General features: G+C 37.9%; 2 protein-coding genes across 3 annotated transcripts; one reads left to right on the top strand and one right to left on the bottom strand.

Moving 5' to 3' along the window:
* Positions 1 to 1,682: 1,682 nt before the first annotated feature.
* Positions 1,683 to 2,450, bottom strand: LOC133830306 (uncharacterized). Its single transcript, XM_062260263.1, has one exon. The coding sequence runs from the start codon at positions 2,448 to 2,450 to the stop codon at positions 1,683 to 1,685; it is 768 nt and encodes a 255-aa protein (XP_062116247.1).
* Positions 2,451 to 8,909: 6,459 nt separating this feature from the next.
* On the top strand, positions 8,910 to 10,813 carry LOC133803853 (iron-sulfur assembly protein IscA, chloroplastic). Of its 2 annotated transcripts, none has more exons than XM_062242005.1 (3): positions 8,910 to 9,132; positions 9,756 to 9,962; positions 10,550 to 10,813. In XM_062242005.1, exons 1-3 carry the CDS (start codon positions 8,970 to 8,972, stop codon positions 10,690 to 10,692), a joined length of 513 nt encoding a protein of 170 aa, XP_062097989.1. In that variant the 5' UTR covers positions 8,910 to 8,969; the 3' UTR covers positions 10,693 to 10,813. The 2 variants fall into 2 exon arrangements, with proteins under 2 accessions (XP_062097989.1, XP_062097981.1); XM_062241997.1 differs by having other exon boundaries at positions 8,913 to 9,132; positions 9,744 to 9,962.
* The last annotated feature ends 10,964 nt before the right edge of the window (positions 10,814 to 21,777 follow it).

Here is a 21,777-nt window from a genome sequence, read left to right as displayed (position 1 = left end):
TCGGTTTCTTTGATGGACTAGAGACTATATGTTAGTCTTTTCAGGTGGATCTTTGAACCTGTTAGGCTACACAGATTCAGATTTTAGACTGATGTTGAAAAGAAGTCTACTTCTGAAAAATGTGTTTACTCTTGGGGGTGGAACTATGATTTGGAGAAGTGATAGGTTTTCTTCCATCTCAGTAGCTGTGATTTGGTGAAGCGTTAGGCTATCTGCCATTTCAGAATCCACCTTGGAGGCTGAGTACATAGTTGCGTCTATGGCGACTAAGGAAATAGTCTGGCTAAGGAAGTTCTATACGGATCTCAATGTTATTCCAAAAATGGATAAACCACTCATTTTGTCTAGTGACAGTAATGAGACAATAGAAAATTTGAAAGAACCTCGAAGCTATAAAAGAGCAACGCATATAGAGAGAAAGCACCAAATTATCGAGGATGGGTGGCGAAGGCGTGATGTGAAGGTGATGAAGATAGCATTGGAAGGCAATCTTTCATATCCCTTGACAAAGATATAAGCAGAGAGCATAATTGTGAAGCATGTAGAATGCATGGTTTTGAGAAGCATGTCCCATTTGTTTTAAAATGGCAAGTAGGAGTTTGTTGGGTTTTATGCCCTTATAAAACCATGTCGGACATGTAGCAAGATTTCATATTATCAATAAAAGTAGTAAGAATCATTTAGTTTGACAACCGTGTTGCTTGCTTGTTTTATTACATGATTACTGTAATAATATGAACATTTATAAAATCCCGAACATATGGATAGTTACAATTATAGTGACTAGGTCATGGTGGATTATAGTTGTAATTATATGTTCAAAAGAACGAGTCTTAAGATTAGATTAATGCATAGATTTTTCACTAATTAGGCAATCTATGATATGATCTACTTACACACTCGGGGTGTAATGTCTTGTCCAAGGCATCGACCAAGTAGATAAGATCGGATGTATTTAGTTACATTGGACTAGGACTGCTATTGATTATTGATTGATAAATAAGTATCCTTGTTATCAAATCTAATCATTGTCACAACGTTGACCATATGTTAAGTCGATCTTAATTCTGAGTGATAATATTCTGCAAATTATATTATTTAAATCTTTTGACTTGTTCGTTACCAGCTTACCCTACGGTGTAGCCCATACTTACATCTTGGAGATTTAGTAGTGTAATTAAGTGGGAGTATTATTCATAGATATGAAATCTATAACTTCTGTACGAGAATGAAAAGATGATTTCCTTAATTGCTTTGTTCAAAAGGTTAAATGATTGAGATCTCATTTTTGTGATTAAGTTCACAGAAATATCATTTATAAGGAACTTAGTGGGAGTTAAGGATAAAATACTGATGAGGGGTAAAATGGTAATTTGCACCAATCTTGTTAGTAAGTCATCGATAGAGGATTGACTGACTGTAATGGTTATAACAATGGATAACGTATTAACTGATCATGATCAACCAAAACATCTACTTTGACCCAGCTGCCCTTCTAGATTAACAGGATTCTACCTTCAAGGGCCCTACTACTGTAATAATCCCAACCCATAAAACTAGAGTTCATAACATCCTTTACTCAATCACCTTTTATTTTGGTTTCCAAAAGAGCCCCAATACCTATCTTATTTATCTTGCAAATATCAACAACAGATATATGCTTATTCCTCTTATTTAACCCTCTAACATTCCAGCTCATTATATTGAAATTGTCCATTCAAATTCAATAACAGTGAAGGGTCATTTAGAAATTGCTGCTGCTCTTGAAGAGCATTGAAAGCATTTTTTGTATTTTGACCAGTAACAGGGGATTTCGTCTTCATGGTACCTGGTTTTTTCGGTGTGGCCCAACCTTGCTCCTTAGGAAGCACCTCAATCTGGGATTTCGGTTCCATTTCAGTTGATAACTGAGCTGAACTGTCCTGCTTTTGGTTAAGTTTACTGCCTGAAGCTTCATGCATAGTATTGTTTTCTGAAGCATCAACTGGGGCCTCTTTCTTTCTCCAGACCATACCTTCCACATGCTTGCAAGAAGAAGCTGTATGCCCTAACTTTTTGCAATTAGAGCATTTGGTAGGCAACCACTCGTAGTCTATCAATTGGTCCATTACTTGACCTCTCTCATTTATATAATTAATGAATTTAGGAAGAGTATCTGATATCTCCATATCAACCAAAATCCGAGCAAACTTAATCATCGATCTGTCCTTAGTGACCTTATCTATCATGATTGGTTTTCCAATAGTACTAACCAATGCACTCAAACATTTGGTGCCCCAGTATTGTAAACCAAGATCAGGGAGACGGATCCAAACAGGAACCGATTTGATCGATTTCAGAGTATCAATATCAGTTGTCCAAGGTCTTAAGATAACTGGCTTCCTATCAAAATGAATTACCCCTGATTCTAAAACCAAATCACGTGTAGCTTCATCTCTGAATTTAACCATCGTAAATCCAGAATTCATCCTTGCCACTTGGTCAATCCCAAGCTTCCCCCAAATCCGGTTGATAAAACCTTCAAAAACTGGTAATGGTGGATTAGCACCAATGACAACACAGATCAAAGCCGAATTCTAGAATGAGGCTTCTACTTCTATTTCCTCTATATCCAGCTGGGCAATCTTTTGTCCATCCTTCTGAAGAGGCTCCGTAAATTCTAGCTTCGTACCCCCTGAAATGGAAGGGATTCCTTGAATCGTGACCATGTAGCCTTAGCCGCTTCTTGGAATGTCTGAGTCTCTACCTCTTCCGCCCACGAATCGGACCTAACCACTGGCGATAACGGAACAATCGAAGAAGAAGCTAACTTCGCCTTATCTGGAATCTCAGGGATCTCAGAGGGCATAGTCTCATCTGCTTTTTTCTCACACACCAGCTCAGCCGATGGAGCATCTGACGGTAAATCTATGGATGAAGGGAGCTCTTGTCGTGGGTCAGCCTGAGCAAGCTTCTGCACCACCTTTCGTCGCCGCGCCATGGCAGAGAGAAGGAGGAGCTCACACTTTTTTGTTTATTCATTGTAAGGTTCAGATCTGGGCAACAGGCCAATCATTTTGTTTAACTGTGGTTTATGGCTTAAATCAGTTAGAGTTGAGGAAAATTATCTGGTCTGAGCTGGCTGTAATCTCTCACCCTGTCAAACCGTGGTTAGTTATTGGAGATTTCAATTCTGCCTTTGATGTAGCAGACCGTATAGGGGGTAAGGTCATTTCTCCTAAAGAATTAGAGGATGCTCGGAAATGGCTCGATCTTGGGATTGTGGAAGAAATGAAACTGCTGGGTTCTTATTACACTTGGTCGAATAATCAAGATGGGAATAATCGCATATTTTCCAAATTAGACAGAGTATTCATTAGTGAGGATTGGCTTGATACTTTCCCAAATGTCAATGCTATAGCAAATTGGGAGATTGTTTCTGATCACTGTGCCATCATTTTGAAGCATATTTCTGTCCTCAAGAATGGTTTGCGCCCTTTCCGTTTCTTCAACATGTGGACTATTCATCCGCATTACAAGCCTACTGTTTTGGCTAGTTGGAATAATCCTTTACCGTTAGAGGGTTGTGGTTTACAACAGGTCTCGAGGAAGTTACAACGTCTTAAGTTCGTTTGAAGAGGTTCAATTGGAGGATTGTTGGTGACATAGTTAAGAAGTATGATGAAAGTAAGTTGTTGTACTAGCAAGCTAAAAGCAACTTGTTCACTGATCCGAAAAGTCAAAACCTGAGTGAAATTGAGAGAGCTACTTACCTGGAATTCAAAAAGAAAGAGGCTGCTTATGCGAGTTATTTGTATCAGAAAAGTAAGGTTGATTGGCTCAGATTCGGTGATGAGAACTCAGCCTTGTTCTATGCCAGTATGAAGAAAAGGAAAGCTCTTAACAGAATTGTATCCTTTGTAGATGAAACTGGCAGAGTTGAAGTGGATTATCCAAAGGTTATAAATCATTTTACTCAACACTTTCAATCTTTCTTAGGTGGAACTAATGCAGCAACTGGGTTAATTGAGACATCAGTAGTGCTCTCGGGTCCTATTCTTAGCATTGAAGACCAAGCTTTCCTGATCAAACCTTTCACTTACCAAGAAGTCAAAACAGCTATGTTTAGCATTAAGACAATAAAGAGCCCGGGTCCGGACGGGTTTGGGGCTGGTTTCTACAAGAGCCTATGGTCTGTTATAGGGAATGAAGTGTCTAGAGCAGTGACTGAATGTTTTGATACATGATTCATTCCGAAGAGTTTGAATAGTACCATATTAGCTCTTATTTCTAAAGTCAGTCAACCCTCAAATGCCTCTGAATATCGCCCAATAGCCTGCTGCAATACACTATACAAATGTATATCTAAAATGCATTGTAACAGGTTGATCCCTATCCTTCCCAAGTTGATAAATCAGAACCAAGGTGCTTTTGTTAAGAATAGAACTATTGCTCATAATGTTCTTATTCTTCAAGACCTTCTTAAAGGATATTGTAGGAAAAGAGTGTGGCCTCGGTGTCTAATGAAAATAGATCTTAGCAAAGCCTATGATTCTATTGATTGGGATTTTCTTGAAAATCTGTTGAATGCTTACAAGTTCCCTAGTAGGTTCATTAAATGGATTATGGTTTGTTTGAGAGGATCTTCCTATTGCATTCTTATGAATGGTCAACTCTATGGTAATTTTAAGGGTGGTAAGGGGCTGCGTCAAGGTGACCCTATTTCCCCCCTTCTCTTTGTCCTAGTTATGGAATACCTCACACGAGCTCTTCATGGGGCTGCTAAAGATAAGAACTTTAGATTTCATCCGCTTTGTAAGACTTTGAACATAACTAACCTTTGTTTTGCGGATGATTTGTTGCTAGTTTGCAAAGCTCATACTAGCTCTATTCAGCTATTGCAGCAGGTTTTTAAATCCTTTACAAAAGCTTCTGGTCTGAGTATTAATCAAGCTAAGTCTCGCATTTATTTTGGGGGTATTTCTACAACTGAGAAGGAGAAACTTCTGTGTATTTCTAATATGACAGAAGGGCGATTTCCTTTAGTGTATCTTGGTGTTCCTTTGCGGCCTACTAAGTGGAAAGCTATGGATTGTGATCTCATAATTTCAAAAATTAGACAAAGACTTCATGGTTAAGCCAGCCGTAACTTGTCTTATGCTAGGCGTGTGAAACTTATTCAGTCTGTTTTATTGGGGATAAGGAATTTTTGGATGAGCATATTTCTTCTTCCTCAGAAAGTTATTAAAGAAATTGACTGTTTGTGTAGAATATTCTTATGGGGTGGCAATGGTGTTCGAAGTAAGTTTCATCTAGCTTCTTGGGACCATGTTTGCAGACCTAAGTCCCATGGTGGTTTAGGATTTAAAGAGGGTGTCCTCTGGAATAAGATTAACCTTGCAAGATATGTTTGGACGATCTCTTCTAAACAAGATAGTTTGTGGGTCAAATGGGTTAATTGCATCTACTTAAAAGGCGTCCGGATTTGGGATTATGTTTTGCACCAAGATACTAGCTGGTACTGGAGAAAGCTAGTTAAGGTGAGCAAGTTTCTGTCTGAATCAATTATGAATGCTGCTGTTTGTAAGGGGAAAATTAAGCTGAGCAAACTTTATCTGCTAACCATTTCTGGTTCCCCTAGCACAGGAATGAAGAAAATTTGGTGCAAACTCTCAGTGCCTAAACACAGGTTTATTCTTTGGCAGGCTTATCATCAGAAGCTGCTTACCAGAGATTTATTATATCATTGCAATATCCCTGTTATCTCTCAATGTTGCCCGGTGTGTGAGACTGATATGGAGAGCCATGCTCACCTATTTTTTGACTGTTTATTCTCTAGGAAAGTACTTCAGTCGGTTGCCAATTGGCTGGGAAATCTTATTTGGCCTGGGAATTTCCAGAAGTGGTGTTGCTGGCTGGAAGAGCCCAGTAAAGATGACTTGTCTCGGGTAGTTGCAGCTACATTGGCTGCTTCAGTGTATTTCATCTGGAAAAATAGAAACAAGTGCTGGTTGGAAAACAACTGTTATTCTGTGGCCCATGTTGATTCTCTTATTATGAATTTGGTTAAGGCTAGAGTTAATAACCTTAGCCGTAGGAGTAAAAATCTGAATGTGAGGGAGAAATTGATGTTACATTTTTTCTCTAGACTGTAATTGAGGGGGAGTTTTCTGCTCCGGCCTGTGTTTGTATTAGTTGGTTGTTCAATATAAATTTCTATTTCTTGATAAAAAAAAACAATGAATAACGTATTTATGGTTTTGAAAATACGTTCTATGAATTCAAGAGTTCAATTCCAAATCTATTGTGGAGTCACGAGGAATTAATAAGGTAGTGAAATTATTCGTAAATAAATTCACGGTAACTTGTTGGAGCTTTATTTCATGGATCCATGGTCCCCACATCACCTTTGAGTAAATCATCTAGAATGTCTCAATTAATTAATTTAATTATCAATTAGGATTTTTAAAGTTGACTAGGTCAATTTTGGAAAATTTACAGAGATATGAGATTTAGATAATAAAAGAGAATTTTCGGGTAAATTTATTAATATTGATAAATTGGTGTCAATATAAATAAATAATATTAAATCAAGTTTCAAATTATAATTAGTTAATTTGAATAAATATTTAATTAATTAAATAAATAAATAAATAAAAAGTTTTGAATTTAGGCCCAATTGGGATTTAAATTTAAAACAAAGAGATTGGGCCCAAATCCATTTATGGCAGCCCAAGGCTTTTATTTTTTATTTTTAATTAATTTAAATAAAACCCATTAAGTTGCCTATATAAGGAATATGATATCTAGGGTTTTCATAAGGAAGTGAGCTTCAGTTGATGGGTAAGTGAAAACCTAGACACTCTAATAATTTCTTAGCCACTATCTCTTCTTCTCTTGTAGATCTCTATTTCATGTGTTGAGAACCATCCCACACTAGTTCTAGGTTGATCAAAGACTTAGTGAGGAAGACTGTGTTGTTAATCTTGTTCAATCTCTTGATAATACTCTGCTACAGAAAGGAATCAAGGGTTAGAGAGATTGAAGGATAGAGCTGTTCCAGTTTCGTTGCGTAATGTAAGTTTTTACTTTACTATGTATTTGTATCAATTTCATAGGAGCATGTTCTAGGAATTTACATGTTTGTTTGATAATATGTAAATTGCATGAAAATAAATAAAGATCCCGCAATATGTATTTCCAACAAAAATTTCAACAAATTTTGTGATAATTACACTAAGGTAAAATTCAATTCGAAAGACATTTTACTTTATGCACCAATACAAATGTTTCTATAGAGAGTAATTATTTAATCAAGTGGGAGAATATTGTATTTTAATATAATATTTGATTGAATAAATAAGTGTTACAAAAAATGATTATTTAATCTAAGTGGGGGAATGTTATATTATTTTAAATAATATAATGTTAGATTAAATAATGTGACAAAATGTGATTTGTCACACCTTGCAACATATTATTGAGAGTTACAAAATTGGACACATGTGTGTGCCCAAATGTGACATATTTTGGAGTTACAAAATCAGTTACAAATTTGTAACTCCCAAATATTTCCCAATAATGTGTAGATTGTGTGTTACACATTTGAGTTTGGATTTCACAAAACCATTATGAAATATGGTTGTTGGATACATGTTTTTAACTCTCATTTGGTGTATGGAGGTTACAAAACCATGTGGGAAAGAGTTTGGGGTGTTTTGGAAAATCTAAAAATTTTGTTGCTAAAATTGGAGCTGTGGCCGCAACCACTGATAATCCCTGGCCGCGGCTTGGGGGACATAGGCTAGTGGTCGCGGCCAGGGGTGCTGACAACCAATTTCTCTTTTCAGTTTTTTCCAATTTGAACGATTCTAACATCCCAAGTAACTTCAAAACCTCCATTTTAATTTCATAAACATCCAATTAAACATTGGTAACAGCCATGAGGGTTGGTAGAATTTGAAATTAAAAGGGTATCTCAAACTCTATAAATAGGAGCCTAATGCTCACTTGTAAGACAACTTTATTTCTATCCATTAGAGTACTTTGCTAGAAATACATTACACACATTTATGTGGTTTATTATAAGGCTATTTAGGATTTTTACCCCCCGAACTATTACCACTACCGTATCGTGCCCCCTAATTTTTTCAGGTTGTTAAAAATTCCCCCCAAAATATTCACAGTAATGTAAAGAAGGACTTCCGTTAACTTTCAACACATGTGGCTAACAGAATGCTGACATGACTCTTTACATGCTGATGTGTCTTGGTCATGTCAGCGCCATGTGTGTAATTTTATTGTTTTTAAATATGGTTTTTATTTTTTTTTAATGTATAAAAAATGGTTTAATTTATTAATTCTATTTTTTAGTGTTTAATTCATTAATTTTTAATATGATTATAGATTTTTTAATTTAAAATTACACACATGGCGCTGACATGGCCAAGACACATCAACGTATAAAGAGCCATGTCAGCCTTTTGTTAGCCACATGTGTTGAAAGTTAACGGAAGTCCTTCTTTACATTACTGTGAATATTTCGGAGGGAAGTTTTAACTGCCTGAAAAAATTAGGGGTAGTGGTAATAGTTCCCGGGTAAAAATCTTAAATAGCCTTATTATAATTATAGGTTTATTATGCAATTAATTAATGTTGGATAATCAATTAATTATGTTGGAATTTTAAAGAATAGAACAAAATGCACCAGAAAAATAAAATTGTCATTTCCCAAACAAAAAAAAAAAAGGAAAGAAAAATAGGGAACCACATCAATTATTAATTATATGAATCTCAATCCTCCAACTTAAAGAAAGTAACCTCTCGTCCGTCCGATCTTTCTCCAGAATCCTCTCAATTACGTATTTTTCAACGGCTGAGATCTCGTCCATCCGATCGTTCTCCATAATCCACACAAGTACCTTCTTGCACTCATTTTTAACGAAGAGAGAGAAAACGAAAAATAGAAAATCAATTTCGAAGATTCTTCAATGGCGTTCTCTGCAATTACTCCGCGGTGCCCTTCTTTTCTTCTCTTGCCCAAAAATCTACCTTCATCTTATATTCCTCGGAACTCACTCTCTTTTCGCTTCCCAGATTTGAAACTCAGCTCCCGGAAACGCCTTTCAATTCGAGCAGTTTCTTCTCCTTCTGGTACTACTTATTTTCATATTTCTAGGTTTTTTTTCCCTTTTTGCGCTTCAATATATTTGCGGGATTATATTGTCAAACTATTGGAACAACGTGAATGGGAAGATTTTGATGTTTGTTTCTAGAAATTTGATTTCTTGACTGGGACGATTTATAGGTATAGTAATATTGTTATTGAATTTTGGGGAATTAGATTAGATTAGTATTCAATTATGATTTGAATTAACATTAATTTTTTTTTACTTAGTTTGCGTTGACATTGGATTTGCCTTGTTTGGTCGTGTTGAGAGTTGCCCCAATAGTTGTTTTGTGAGATAGTATGTTGTTGTAACTTGTAATGTTTATATCTGTAACATTTTGTTGGATTTGGGTTTCAATTACTGATTTTTTATTCCCTAAGAGAGTTTTTCGTTTCGAAAACTTTTTAATTTAGTGACCAAACTGGCATACACAATCAATAGTGTTACTAAATAAGTAAGAAGAATTGGAAAAGTTTTAAATTTTAATTCAAAGAAAACTTTATGCCTCAATTATATTAATCAATTTTTCTTTTATTTCTCGTTACCATTTGTATCTCTTTGGCTATACTTGTTCTAATTTTACCAATGTGTTAGTTGCTCCAACAGCTGAGAGCATCGCACCTGCGATCCAGCTTACAGATAATGCATTGAAGCACTTGAATAAGATGAGATCCGAACGTAATGAAGATTTGTGCTTAAGAATTGGAGTTAAGCAGGGTGGTTGCTCTGGCATGTCTTACACAATGGAGTTTGAGAATAGATCAAACGCTAGACCTGACGACTCGATCATCGAATACAATGGTTTCGTCATTGGTATGTGTTCTTATGTTTTTTAATGATGAATTAAATAAATATGATAATCATGCTTTTCCTGTCTTAAATCATCATTTTAGAGCAAGAATAATTTGTCTCTAGGGATATACAGGAGCATGCTGAAATTCGTTAACAATGCCAATGTAGAGAAACATTCACGTTCTTGGTGAAGATTTTCTCTGTTTAGGAAAAAAAAAAGGAAAAAATCTCATGAAATTTTGATTTGGAACTTGTTGAGACAATAGAAACAGCAAGTAGGTTGGTAAGGGGTATCAGTAGTGCCAACATCACCACAATGTGTATTAGATTGGGTCACACGTTATATAATCAATGAGAGTGTGTAAAATAGAGTTTTTAGCTCCTTTAGAAGATACATCATTGACAAAATTCACGGGATTCCAAGTTGTAATGGAAATTGTCTCATTTTTCAAAAATAAAAATGAAATCACTTTTGTAAAATTTAATGCGGGTCTCTATATCAGAACCAAAGCAGTTTTTATCAATAATATCTTCTTTTTGGGTATGATATTATAGTGATCCTGTTATCTGATCTGACAAGTTTCATCCATTCTTTACTTGTTTTTTAGTTTGTGACCCGAAGAGCCTTCTCTTTATATTTGGGATGCAATTGGACTATAGCGATGCTCTTATTGGTGGAGGATTCTCTTTCAAGAATCCAAATGCTACACAAACTTGTGGTTGTGGTAAATCCTTTGCCGCAGAAATGTAGGGATACTCTTATGTATATGAAACAACTTACAGCAAAAATTAATACAATTACACTTGTAATTAATTTATAATGATATTGCTTCTTTTTCCAAAAGAAACTGACATGCATATTTCAATTTAAAGATTGGGTCATTTAAATTTGTAACTTTGTGAGACCAAAATTGAATTTGGTTTCCAAATTAATTATAACTCCTGTTATATCAGTTCACAGTTCTGATAGGTCCCAGTCAGAGTGAGAATGAACGACGCCAATAGCAATTCTCAGTAAACCGCAATTCGATTATTCTGCTCTCTGCCTTCCTCATTTCCATACTATGCTATATTTAGATAACCACATAACTGAACCTACCGAGTAGAGAGTATTAGTCCTGAATTGTCAATTTAATGTACCCGCGGGCGGGTACGGGGGTTCTTAACGAGGATGGGGCTGGGGCGGGGCGCTTGATCCTACCTCAAACCCACCCTACTTAATTATAATTTATTTTTAATATAAATATTTGTAAATATATATAATATAATAATTTATATTTAAAAAATGTATTTACGAATGGTATAAGTTTATTTATTTATTTTTTATTTTATTTTAAAATAGTATTAATTTAAAAAATGTTGTATATTTATACTTAATAAAATTAAGGTTAATATACCTAATATTTTCAAAATCTTCTACTTTTATATCAAATCTTTTTTTTATGGTGATGGTGCATTTTTGGGTTTTTTTTAGTTGCAGTCTACATTCTTTACATTTTGTAACACTTAGGTCTCGAAAGTTAATTTTGTATCCGTTAGATCCCAATATTTTCAAATTATATCATTTAGATCCCTAAATGATATTTTTATTTATTTATTTTTTCAAAATACATAAATAAAATATAAAAAAATGGTGAATTAATCTTAAAAAAGATTGAAACACTTAATTTATAACAATACCAAACATGATATTGAGAAATATATATGTTTTCATGACATTTTAAAAATATTTAGTGGTTTTATAAATTAAATTAATTTTTCATTAAAAAAAATATTACCTATAAATTTTTAATATTAATAATTGAAATGTCACGAGATTATCAATATTTATAATATATATATATTTTTTATTTTGCAAATTTTTCCTATAATGTAACTTATAACTAATTATATATATATATTTATGCACATAAATAACTTTATATACACTATTAAGTTTTAAAAAGAATGTATGAAATAAAAAAGCATAAACATAATAAAAATTAATAATATCAAGACAATCAAGATAACATAGTTATTAATATTAATTATAAAACAACGATGTAGGTAATAATATTTTTTTAATAAAACATTAATTTAATTTATAAAATATTAAATATTAAATATTTTAAAAAATACCATGAAAATATTTTTTTCTCATGTCATGTTTGTTATTGTCATAAATTAAATGTCAAAACATTTTAAGAATGATTCACCATTTATTTTATATATTTTTTTATGTATCTTCAAAGAAAAATTAACAAAAATATCATTTAGGGACCTAAATGATACGATTTGAAAATGTTGGAGACCTAACTAATACAAAATCAACTTTTTGGACCTAAGTGTTACAAAGTGTAAAGAATGAGGACCACAACTGAAAATAACCCTACATTTTTATATCTAATCTTTTACAAAAGACCAAAACTCAAACTATGAAATGGAGCTTACATTAGGTTTAAAAGTGCAACATTTTGAAAATATTTGGTATATTTACCGAGAAAAAATTAGGCATAAAAAATACAACATTTTGGAAACATTGAATAATTTAGCCGTCATTTACTTATTTTTAAATTACTTTATCAATTTTGGAAAATAAATTAAAGTATTTTATTAAATGGGGTACCTGATGGGCCCCCAATCATGTTAAACAAGGAATGGGTGGGTATGGGGGCCATTTTCAGAGCTCCCCCACTCCTACCAATTTACATCCCTACTGAGTAGTGAGTACTAGGCTCAAGTTTCATTATGAGACTCTTTCTCCACTACCTCCTACTTAACTTGAGATATATAAACTAGCGCTAACATATGAAAGAACATGGACACCAACATAAAAGGACATGAACACAAGTATATTTGGTTGTAGATGATGGAATGAAAAATAATCTATTTTCATTCTATTCCTATGTTTGGTTGCAACTTATGGGATTCGAGAATAAGGAATGTGTATGGTTACACATGTTTACTTACCTAAATTTACTAAGGAATGAGAATGAATTATGTGGGTCTCACATAAATTTGGGATTATTGGCAATCCCACGAGGTTGGAGTTATTGTCATTCCCATCCACCTTTTAACAATGCAGTGACATATTTGTCCTTATTTTAAAAGTTAAAATTGTAATTTGTCTTTTGTATCAATTTTATTTAAGTGTTTCTTATAATTTATTTATTTTGATTCCAAAATAAAGTAAACACACCAATGAGAATATACTTGAATCTGAATCCACTTATGATTCATGCTAATAAAGTATGCAGCTTATCATGATTTCGATTCATTAATCCAATTAGAGGTGAATCTGATTACTGGTGAATATAATTGTAAGTCATTCAAGTTACGCGCAAGTAAATACACCATTAATGTATTTGAATGTCATTCTAATGGATTGACATTTCCACTATTTTGGTAGAATAGTTATTCCTTCCAAAAATAGGAGGAAAGATCATTCCAATGTACAATGAAAAAAAAATTAATAGATTTTTTCTTCATATTAAATTTTATTCCATTCCATTTCTGTTCTAATTCTCATTTCTCTATTTTCATTACTCTCAATCAAACATACTCTAACTGCTAGTTATACAACTTACAGGTAAATAAGAGCACAACTTCACTTTCTAACTCATCCTTGATTTGGGCCAAAGATCAAGGGTTCTTGGGTTGAGGCCAATGGTCAAATGGGTTCCATCAGCCCAAGTAACACGAGTTGGGTTTGGAGACCCTTGATAATCTCCTCATCTTATTATGTTCAAGACTAATTAGTAATCATTATATGTTATTTCAAAAACGATAATTAGTCATTTCATGTTAACAGTTTGTTTTAAGTACAAATATATATAGGAAAAATTTGCTATGAGGGCGTACGGAATGCCCGTAGCAGTGCAATTTTTATAATTTTTTATACATTAATATGTTATATTTCCCTATACCTCAAAATTCCATGTTGGACCGTGTAGCGTCCCAAATTTGCTAATAAGGCTTAGGGTCTTGATTAGCGTGCCTGGATGGCAATAATTGATTTATTACGATAATATGTGAATTTGATGAGTATGTGATTAGAAATGCATATTTAGGTGAATTAAATATGCATGTGGACCCCTTTTGGCTGTTAGGGGTATGTTTGTAATTTTAGTCCGTTTATGGCATAAATGCAATATTTGTGTATATTGTGGTTGACACCACGTGTGAGTGGTGATATATATTTGTGATGCACGATCCGAGACAGTGCTAGGGAGCAGTTTAGCTAGAATGTCACAACGGGACCTGATACCCGACTTGGGGCGAGTCAAGGGGTATTTTGGGCAATAAACATTTTATTGGGTTATCGGGTTATGAAAATAAATAATTGGAGATATATTTGAAGTTAGAAAGTCTAGGAGGGAATGTTGGAGAAATTTACCATTTTTCCCTCGGGGACGTTTTTGGTACCTCGAGCCTTGGGATTAACTTAGTCACCTAAGGGGCAAAGACAAAGTAGTAGAACACCTTGGGAGCTGCCTAAACCGACCCTATCTTCCTTCTCTCTCACTCTTGTTTTCTCTAGACCTTTCCAAGGGAACCATTGAAGCTAAAAGGAGGAATTGGGTTAGAAACACAAGGATTTGAGCTAAAGTCTTGGGGATTAACTCAGTAGCAATTTGGGACATTCAACTTTGATCAAGGTAAGCTTTGAATTATGAGTTTTGATAATTTAATTATGTATTTTCTTGGCTATTTCCTAGTGCTAGTGTACCCAAACTCTTTAAGTTTGTGAATTGAGCTGGAGTTTTGAGTTTGGTTTTCTGTTGGGTTTTGTTGCTAGGAACATTTTAGAGTTGTTGTGTTGGTTGAATTGTGTTTATTGGGGTGATTTTGGGTTGATTTGGTTGGAAATTGGCTGTTGAAAATGGAGGTTTTTTTGGGTTCGAAGGGGTCGGGCCGCGACTTTGTTCTTGGTGTGCCGAGGCCCTCTAGATCAGATGGGAACCAAGGAGGAAGACGGGCCACGATGCCACTATGACTGGGCCGCAGCGTGTGTCTAAGGCTTGGGGAGGCTGAGCCTCTGGTTGAGGCGGGCTGCGACACAAGGGCATGAGGTCGCGACTCTTAGGGGGTTTTCGGACCCCGAGAAGGTTTTTGGCTTGGGAACCCAATTGTTAGGGCTCGGGATGGATTTTATCACCCCAATTGATAGAATCCAAGGTATCGAAGACTAGAATTACATTCCAAAGTTATTTAATGGACTAGAGCTTGATGGATAGATTTTGTCAATGCGTTGTGACTAGTTTTTCAGCGAGGTTCAAACTAGAGGACTGTGCTCGGGATATCGGTGCTTGAGAAGCTTGGGACACAAGTAAGAAAACTGTTGTACCCGTAGAGCAGGGCGAGGCCATATAATTTGTATTGCAAGGCATTGCCCTATTGTTTATATTATGTATTTATTTAAGTATTTGTTGATTATATGCTATGTATTGCATATATGTGAATGAACGGCGAAGGCCGAGAACGGTAGGAAGCCGAGTACGGCAAGGGGTCGGGAACGGCGTTAAGCACGTGGAGTGCAAGGCCGAGTATGACAAAGGGCCGGGAATGGTGTTAAGCACGCGGAGTGCAAGCCGTTAGGGTGAAACCCTTCTTAGATGCCTGAGTCATCCTCACGGTGTAGACCACGAAACCAGGGCCTGGTAAAGAGCCTGGGATGGCATGGCCGCTATATGTTTAGCATGTTGGCTGCTTTGTTATATGTTGATTGATAGATATGCATATGTTGATTATTTGTGTTGAGTTTTCTTGCTGGGCTTCGGCTCATGGGTGCTCTATGGTGCAGGTAAGGGCAAGGGAAAGGTTGACCAACCATGAGTACGGAGAGCGTGTAGCGACGTGTACATGTTCGGCCTGCCTGGCTGCCACGGCCAGAGGTATTTTTGGGAAATGATATGTATTAACTTGAATTTTGTCGTTTAGTTGACCTTAAATGTATTTTGAGTTGTAAATATTTTCTAAATAGTATTTTGGGATCCCAATTGTAAAACCTTCTGAGATTTCAATGAGTATCCAAATATTTAGTATTTAATGACTGGAATGGGTTTTATCTTAACTTAATTAGCTATACTTTTAACCTAAAACCTCGATTAGCGAGTGACTAACACATTTTAAACTCACTTAGTAACGACTCTAAGGAAGTAGGGCGTTACAACTTGGTATCAGAGCGAGCCAAGGTTTATGGTTCCTGGAGATTGACCGAACATGTACGCTCGCTGCCAATGACAAGCTCGACTTAGGGTTGGTTGGTAATGATTGAATTATATGCTTGATTACGTGCTTAAGTGCCCTGTTTTCCTGATTATTTTATATAGAGCATGATGAATGTGTTAACATATGCATGATGCTAGGGCATGGCCCCCTTGAGTGTTGTATGTTATTTGTGTTATGTGGACTGCTGTTTATGGTTGATTGACGTGAATTAGGAGGTGGTTTTGGATGTTGTTATCATGCCTGATGAGCAATGTCGTTGATTGCAGGCATATTGTTGAGATTCCTCGACGATCAATCAGACTCCGCCGCAATAGGACTGAGGATGACAACCAGGATCAAGACCCTTCACCTGCCCCACAGAATTAGCAACAGTTGTTTGCCGAAATGGAAGCTAGACTTCACCGAACAGAAGAAGAACTTCGACAGCTGAGGCAACAGGCCCCTCCTCAGGGCATTAGGTTGCAGGTTCGACAGGATGTGACGCCAGTGCCAGTTCAGCCTGTTATGGAGAATAGGTGGGAACCTTTGTATGAGAGGTTTAGGAAGCAGCATCCTCCCACCTTCGAGGGTGGACAACACCCACTGCGGGCAGAGTAGTGGATGAACATGATTTCTTCCATTCTGGACTTCATGAGGGTGGAAGGGAACGATAGGGTAGCTTGTGCCAGCTAGATGTTCAGAGAGGATGCCCGCATCTGGTGGGATGTGGTAACTCAGAGAAAGAACATTGCAGCTATGAACTGGAAAGAGTTCAGAAGCATTTTCAACGAGAAGTATTACAGTGTTGCAGTCAGAGTTGTGAAGGTTGACGAGTTTACCAACTTGACTTAGAACCGTATGACAGTTACTGAGTATGCCTTGAGATTTGACCAGTTGGCGAAGTTCGCGCTGGATTTGGTGTCGACTGATGTGACAAGAAGGGATCAGTTTGTGCGGGGATTGAATGTTATGATCGCCCGTGATGTTAAGATAACCTTGGATCCGGGGACTACTATGCATGCTCAGGTAGTGGACAAGGCCCTTACAGTTGAGGGGGCTGAGGATCAGATATGGATAGAGAGCGTTGTTAGGCGCGATGCTTGGAGGACGGTTGCCTTCTTTTACCAGAGCTAGTCGGGGTAGTGGCCCCAGTGAGCAGAAGAGAAAGGCCTCAGATTCTTTCGTCCCTCCTAGCTCAGATATGAGGGCACGGGGTGCTTTTAGTGGCCGTCAGGGCAGGGTGACAACTGGAGGATTTTTCTAGTGTGTCCTCGATGCAGACGACGACATCAAGGAGAGTGCAGGATCAGGGCCTGCTTTATTTGTGGGAGTGTCAACCATTTGAAGAAGGACTGCCCACAAGCTAGGAAAGAGGAGCTGAAGCAGAACGACAATCTCGCTCCTGCCAGAGTATTCACCTTGACCCAGACTGAGGCTGAGGCTGAGGCTGAGGCTGAGGTCAGATTTCTAGTGCTGGTTCTTCTTTTACTGCATTGATTGATTCAGGGGCTACTCATTCCTTTGTGTCTGCTAGAGTGATAGATCAGCTGTGTAGATCTAGTGATTTGTATGCTAGGGGATTTCAGACTTTGTTGCCAACTGGAGAACTGGTAGTCTCTAAGAGATGGGTTAGAGCATTGCCAGTAGAGATAGACGGTAGAGAGTTGTCTGTTGATCTGATTGAGTTAGCAATGGATGGATTCGATATGATTCTAGGGATGGATTTGTTATCGAAGTACGGGGCAACGATTGACTGGAAGCGCAGGATGGTGACTTTTGAACCAGAAGGGGAGGTACCCTTTGTATTTGTGGGGATAGTTAGCGGACCGTGAGTACCTATGATTTTGGCATTGAAGGCTAGAGACCTGATGTAGGAAGGTTGCATAGGATTCCTAGCGAACATTGTGGATACCTCTAGAGTTGTGTCGGTTGGACCGAGTGAGACTAGATTGGTATGTGAGTTTCCAGATTTGTTTCCAGCAGAATTGCCAGGGTTTCCGCCACAGCGGGAGATCGAGTTTGTTATAGGGTTGGTGCTAGGGATGGAGCTAGTATCTAGGACACCTTATAGAATGGCTCCAGCAGAGTTGAAGGAATTGAAGATTTAGTTGCAAAAGTTACTGGATTTGGGGTTCATTAGATTGAGTTTCTCGCCATGGGGTGCTCCAGTGTTGTTCGTCAAGAAGAAGGATGGATCTTTTAGGATGTGTATTGACTACAGGGTGCTGAACAAGTTGACCATTAAGAATAAGTACCCACTACCTTGGATCGACGACTTGTTTGACCAGTTACAGGGGAAGATAGTGTTCTCTAAGATTGACCTTTGGTCAGGTTACCACCAGTTAAGGATTAAAGAGGAGGACATACCAAAGACTGCTTTCCGCCGAGATATAGACACTATGAATTCCTAGTTATGTCCTTTGGATTAACCAATGCTGCAACAACCTTTATGGATTTAATGAATAGGGTCTTCAAGGACTATTTGGTGTTTATCGATGACATATTGGTGTATTCACAATCAGAGACAGAGCACGAGTAGCATTTGCGCCTGGTATTATAGCGGTTGAGAGAGCATATGTTGTATGCTAAGTTCAGCAAGTGCGAGTTTTGGCTTTCTAGGCCATATTTCAGTAAGGAGGGGATTCTGGTTGACCCAAGCAAGATTGAGGTAGTGAGAGATTGGCTTAGACCGAGCAGTGTATCAGAAGTTAGGAGTTTTCTAGGATTGGCAGGGTATTATCAGTGGTTAGTTGAGGGGTTCTCCAGGATAGCCACACCATTGACTGAATTGATGCGAAATAAGACTAAGTATGTTTGGACAGACAGGTGTGAGAACAGTTTTAAGGAATTGAAGCGGTGACTGATCACCGCTCTAGTATTGAGTCTGCCATTAGATAATGAGAAGTTTGTGGTTTATTGTGATGCTTTCAGATAAGGTTTGGGGTGTGTACTAATGCAAGCCAGAAAAGTGAAGGCCTAAGCATCGAGACAGCTGAAGGAGTATGAGCAAAGATATCCCACACATGATCTAGAGTTGGCAGCAGTGGTATTTGCACTTAAGGTTTGGAGACATTATCTAGATGGTGAGAAGTAAGAAATATACACCGACCATAAGTGTTTGAAGTACTTCTTTACTCAGAGGGACCTGAATATGCACCAGAGATGGTGGCTGGAACTGGTAAAGGATTATGATTGCGATATCCTATACCATCCTGGGAAGGCTAATGTAGTGGTCAATGCATTAAGTCGGAAGGGCCGAGGACTATTGTTCAGTTCGAGGCATATATCTTGTAAGTTAGTTGAGGAGATGACTGGAGCGGGTATAGAGTTGGTGGTTGGTCAGTTAGCCAACATCACTCTTCAATCTACACTCCTTTAGAGAATCAAGGAAGCGCAAGGGGAGGATCCCCAGTTGAGAGGGCACAGAGAGAGTGTCTTAGTTGGAGCGGCTAGGGACTTTTCTATTTCAGAGATGGTACTACTAAAGTACAAGGGTCGGATTTGTGTTTCGATGGATTGTGATATCCGGTGAGAGATCTTGGATGAATCTCATACCACTCCCTATTCTTTACATCCAGGTACAATGAAGATGTACCAAGATTTGAGAACCTTGTATTGGTGGTCGGGAATGAAGAGGGATGTGGTGGACTATGTGGCAAGAGCTTAACTTGTCAGCAGGTAAAGGCTGAACATCAGAGGCCAGCAGGGTTATTGCAACCTCTAGGGGTTCCAGAGTGGAAATGGGAGGATATCACCAAGGACTTCGTGATTGGTTTGTCGAAGACTGTGGGACAAAATGATTCAGTATGGGTGATTGTGGATAGGTATACCAAGTCTGCCCACTTTTTGCCTGTTAGGACAACTTATATTGTGGAGCAGTATGCTGAATTGTATGTGAAGGAAATTGTTCGACTTCATGGGGCTCCGAGGTCGATAGTATCTGACAAGGACCCCACCTTCACCTCCAAGTTTTTGGAGAGCCTGTAGAAGGCTATGGGCACGCAGTTGCGGTTTAGTACCGCTTATCATCCTCATATGGATGGACAGTCTGAGAGGACGATTCAGGTACTGGAGGATATGTTATGAGCCTGTGTACTGGATTTTGGGGGATCTTAGAGTAAGTATCTCCCTTTGATTGAGTTTTCGTACAACAACAGTTATCAGGCGACTATCAGAGTGGCTTCGTATGGGATGTTATATGGAAGGAAGTGCAGATCACCTATCCATTGGGATGAGACGAGTGAGAGGAAATACTTGGGTCTTGAGATGGTTCAGAGGACCAATGAGGCAATTGAAAATATTAGAGCTCGAATGCTTGCCTCCCAGAGTCGCCAGAAGAGTTACTCGGACGTAGAAGCGTAGAGTTTCAAGTTAGTGATCATGTGTTTCTCAGGGTTTCTCCCTTGAGAGGAGTGAGACGGGTTGGTGTTCAGGGCAAGCCGAGCCCAAGGTTTGTTGGCCCCTTTGAGATTCTGGAACGGGTTGGAGAGGTAGCTTACAGATTGGCGATGCCTCCAGCTCTATCAGGGGTTCATGATGTTTTTTGTGTGTCCATGCTCTGGAAGTACGTATCAGATTCTACGCATGTACTGTGTAACGCCCCAACTCCAGGGACCGCTACAGTGCACATTGCAAACAGTGCTAAACTCGCTAATCGAGTAGTTTGGCCATAAACGTGTAACTAAGCATGATTAGCGGTTTAGGGGTTAAAAACTTTGGTTAGGGTATAACGTTTCACTAGAACGTTTACTGTATACATTGGGATCCCAAAAATATAATTTCAGAGTTTATTACAAGAAAGTGTTTACAACAGGCCGTTCTAAGCGGCAAAACAGGGTTCAGCCCTAGTTCCACTTTCAGACCTCGCCCAAGTATTGGTCGAGCAGCTGCATATGTACACGTCATCACCTAAGCCCTCCAACTCAAGGATGGCCCAGCTTCCTTTTGCCTTTACCTGCACCACAAAGCACCCGTGAGCCGAAGCCCAGCAAGAAAACTCATATGCTCATAAACAGTCATATCATGATATCAAATCATATCTGGCATGCCTAGCACTCATAGCTCTATTCAGCATGCAAATGAATTCAAACAGATGCTGGGGTATCCAGGATAAGAAGTCCTGGCCTTCTGATTGGAGGACTATCAAGTCAATCCTAATTAGATGAGTGTCGCAACACTTGAGGTTCCGATAAACCATGCGGAGTGACCGACAAGCGAGTCACTAACTCAAGTGGAAGGGTGGCTGTTGGGTAAGCCTCTAACCTTCAACAGGTTCTGGTAAACCATACTGAGTGACTGACAAGCAAGTCACTAATTCAAATGGAAGGCTGGCTGTTGGGTAAGCCTCTAACCTTCAACAGGTTCTGGTAAACCATACTGAGCGACCAACAAGCAAGTCACTGGGGCCTCAGTGCCCAAAGCCATGCATATGATGATCAAAATGATCATACAGAGCTCATAGCTCTGATCAGATGAGTGAATATCACTTTGAGGTCCTGGTAAACCATACTGAGTGACTGACAACCAAGTCACTAGGGGCCCAGTGCCCATAGCCGTGTAACAACACCGTTACCTAGGCTTTCCTGCAATGGCTCTAAGTGACTAGCCCTCGGCTAGATAAATGCTTGTTTATATTCATCGAACTTAA

This window comes from Humulus lupulus, chromosome 1 (genome assembly GCF_963169125.1).
Source record: "Humulus lupulus chromosome 1, drHumLupu1.1, whole genome shotgun sequence".
In the NCBI taxonomy this organism is placed as follows: Eukaryota; Viridiplantae; Streptophyta; class Magnoliopsida; order Rosales; family Cannabaceae; genus Humulus; species Humulus lupulus.
This window is presented reverse-complemented; position numbering and strand designations above follow the sequence as displayed.

Excerpts from the sequence above, each read along its gene's own strand:
- LOC133830306 (XM_062260263.1), bottom strand. The coding sequence starts at position 2,450 with ATGGTTAAATTCAGAGATGAAGCTACACGTGATTTGGTTTTAGAATCA.
- LOC133803853 (XM_062241997.1), top strand. The coding sequence starts at position 8,970 with ATGGCGTTCTCTGCAATTACTCCGCGGTGCCCTTCTTTTCTTCTCTTG. Across the intron at positions 9,133-9,743 it reads AGCAGTTTCTTCTCCTTCTG|TTGCTCCAACAGCTGAGAGC; the intron begins GTACTACTTATT and ends CCAATGTGTTAG. Across the intron at positions 9,963-10,549 it reads ATACAATGGTTTCGTCATTG|TTTGTGACCCGAAGAGCCTT; the intron begins GTATGTGTTCTT and ends CTTGTTTTTTAG.